General features: G+C 36.3%; 1 protein-coding gene across 1 annotated transcript in view; it reads left to right on the top strand.

Moving 5' to 3' along the window:
* Positions 1-1,434: 1,434 nt before the first annotated feature.
* LOC106473940 (ribonucleoside-diphosphate reductase subunit M2-like) overlaps positions 1,435-2,861 on the top strand; it is an 8,634-nt gene continuing 7,207 nt past the window's right edge. The window contains exon 1 of the mRNA XM_013934630.2: positions 1,435-1,595. Coding sequence (XP_013790084.1) covers positions 1,560-1,595 — 36 coding nt within the window. The 5' untranslated portion in view covers positions 1,435-1,559. The remainder of the gene's footprint in view (positions 1,596-2,861) is intronic.

Here is a 2,861-nt window from a genome sequence, read left to right as displayed (position 1 = left end):
AAGTCGAGGAGATAATACGTATGGTTATTTCAAAATTGTGAATCAGTCAGTCAGTGTGTTAGCTATCGCGGTTAACTTTGTAGTTAACGTCATTTGTAACGCAAGCCTACAGCAAGTTGCAAGGTGTACAAGTGTTTAAATTCAAGCTTGTAGAAACGTTAAAAAGGAAATAAATTAATTTATTATCGTTATGTGGACTAGACGTTGAATTATTTTCACCAGCCAGTTTAAAAGAACTCGCCAACCAAAGAACTACGCTACTACAATATTGTAACGGTTGCTTACTGAAGCTAAATCTGTGTTTATTTGACATATCTTAGTTAACTTTAGGTCACAATCTTCTAACGTTATTTTAACAGTTGCTTATTTAAGCTAAGTCTGTGTTTATTAGACGTACTTCAGTTAACTTTACGCCACGATCTTCTAAGGTTATTGTAACAGTTGCTTATTTAAGCTAAGTTTGTGTTTATTAAACGTACCTTTGTTAACTTTAGGCCACAATCCTCTTAGGTTATTGTAACAGTTGCTTATTGAAGCTAAGTTTGTGTTTATTAGACGTACCTTTGTTAACTTTAGGCCACAATCCTCTTAGGTTATTGTAACAGTTGCTTATTGAAGCTAAGCTTGTGTTTATTAGACGTACCTTTGTTAACTTTAGGACACAGTCCTCTTAGGTTATTGTAACAGTTGCTTATTTAAGCTAAGTTTGTGTTTATTAAACGTACCTTTGTTAACTTTAGGCCACAATCCTCTTAGGTTATTGTAACAGTTGCTTAATAAGGATGTGTTTTAATTTACCGTGATTCAAGAAAATGTTTTACAAAGATAAACTAACAAGTTCTCAAATTTTTCCACTGGAACACTGCAAGAACAGAGTTTTTTGTGTATAAGTAAAAAATAATTTGTTGGAGCAGAAAAAAATCTTTCAAATATCTTAGCAGTGATCTTAACGTGATATTTGAAGTATTTATATGCATTCTTTGTTGTAATGAAATTTTTAAGAAATGATCTTGAATATGATTCAGGGGCCTGGCATGGCCTGGTGGTTAGAGCACTGGTCTCGCAATCTGCTGGTCGCAGGTTCAAATCCACATTATCGAACATGCTTGCCGTTTCAGCTGTAGGGGGTTATAATGTGACTGTCAATCCCACTATTTGTTGGTAAAAGAGTAGCCCAAGAGTTGGTGGCGAATCATGTTAGTTAGCTGCCTTCCCTCTAGTCTAGCATTGCTAACTTGGGAACGTATAGCACATATAGCTCTCGTGTAACTTTGTACAAAATTCAAAAACGAACAAACAAAATAATACTTTCAATAACTGGTGAAAAATAAATTATTGGTCAAATTATGCGACATTTACTAATTAGTTACAAGACATCTTGATAGATGGCAGCACACAAATTATATCTTTTTCACATTTTTACGTCATGCCAAGGCAATGTCGCAATGTACACTCCTAGTAGGTGTATACGAAACAACATCTGCCTTCTAAGTAATGGCTGCTTTTATTTAATACAATATTAACAAATCGTTTTGCTTCTTGTTAAACAGTAGATCTGCATGGATGTGTGGGAAACCTTGAGTTCACCAATCAAGGTAAAAGTTCTTATATTGCCCTAAGCTAGACTTTTACTTTTTCCAATTACCAATTGTATTAAAGCTCTTCTACGAGTTGTTTAAAACGTTGAACGTTTTGTCAACCACAAAAATAAAACAAGTGTCTGTTGATAGTGAAATAACAAATAGGCTGAGTTGCGGGTTTTATATGATTAAACATACATAAACTGATATATATATAGTACGTTTTATATCTGCAGTATTAAAATCGAAAACAATTATTAAATAATCCACAAAATAGTGATGCCACATACAGCCGCTAGGGTCTTTATTTATTTATTGTTAAATTAATTATGTTAGTGACATAATTCTTTATCTTTAGTTATATAGTATCATGGGTTATAACTTAAAATACAATATCAGCAACTAATTCACATTATTAATATTATCAGAAAAAAACACATTTAATGAATAGATAGATTTTCAAACCAAAAACAAGCAGAACTAAATGAAATAAATATGATTTACACGCTAAAGGAGTTCTATCACAGCGCATCCGTTAGTGCTCAGCCCAGGTAGCGTACGCCGTTCCTAAGATTTGTTTGTGTGTATTGTTTTTATACGCGCAAAACTATACAACTGAGCTTTGGCCCGGCATGGCCAGGTGGTTAAGGTGCTCGACTCGCAATCTGAGGGTCCGTCACACCAAACATGCTCGTCCTTTCAGCCGTGGGGGCGTTATAATGTGACGGTCAATCCCACTATTCGTTGGTAAAAGAGTAGCCCAAGAGTTGTCGGTGGGTGGTGATGACTAGCTGTCTTCCCTCTAGTCTTACACTGCTAAATTAGGGACGGCTAGCGCAGATAGCCCTCGTGTAGCTTTGCGCGAAATTCAAAAACAAACAAACAATTGAGCTATTTGTACTGTGCACACCGCGAGTATCGAAACCTGATTTTTACCATGATAAGCCTCAGACTTGCCGCTGAGCCACTAGGGATCCGACAAGAAGAAAGCAACCAATCGGCAGCAATCACTTTTATTTCGTCATCATTTGGAGCTGTATATCTTCTTTTTTTAACGTCAGAAACTGAATGTAAATAAACCTATTTTAATACTGTTACCTCTATTGCTGTTATGAGCTTAAAAAGCTTGACACACGCCCCCCCAACTTGGTTTTAAGTAATACCTGTCCTATCCACTTTAAATGTTCGACTCGTAATCTGCGGGTCGCGGGTTCGAATCCCCATCCCACCAAACATGCTCGCCCTTTCAGCCGTGGGGGCGTTATATTGTGACGGTCAATC

This window comes from Limulus polyphemus, unplaced genomic scaffold (assembly GCF_000517525.1).
Source record: "Limulus polyphemus unplaced genomic scaffold, Limulus_polyphemus-2.1.2 Scaffold6657, whole genome shotgun sequence".
Lineage (NCBI taxonomy): Eukaryota > Metazoa > Arthropoda > Merostomata > Xiphosura > Limulidae > Limulus > Limulus polyphemus.
Note: the sequence above shows the minus strand (reverse complement) of the source record. Positions and strands in the feature narration are given on the sequence as shown.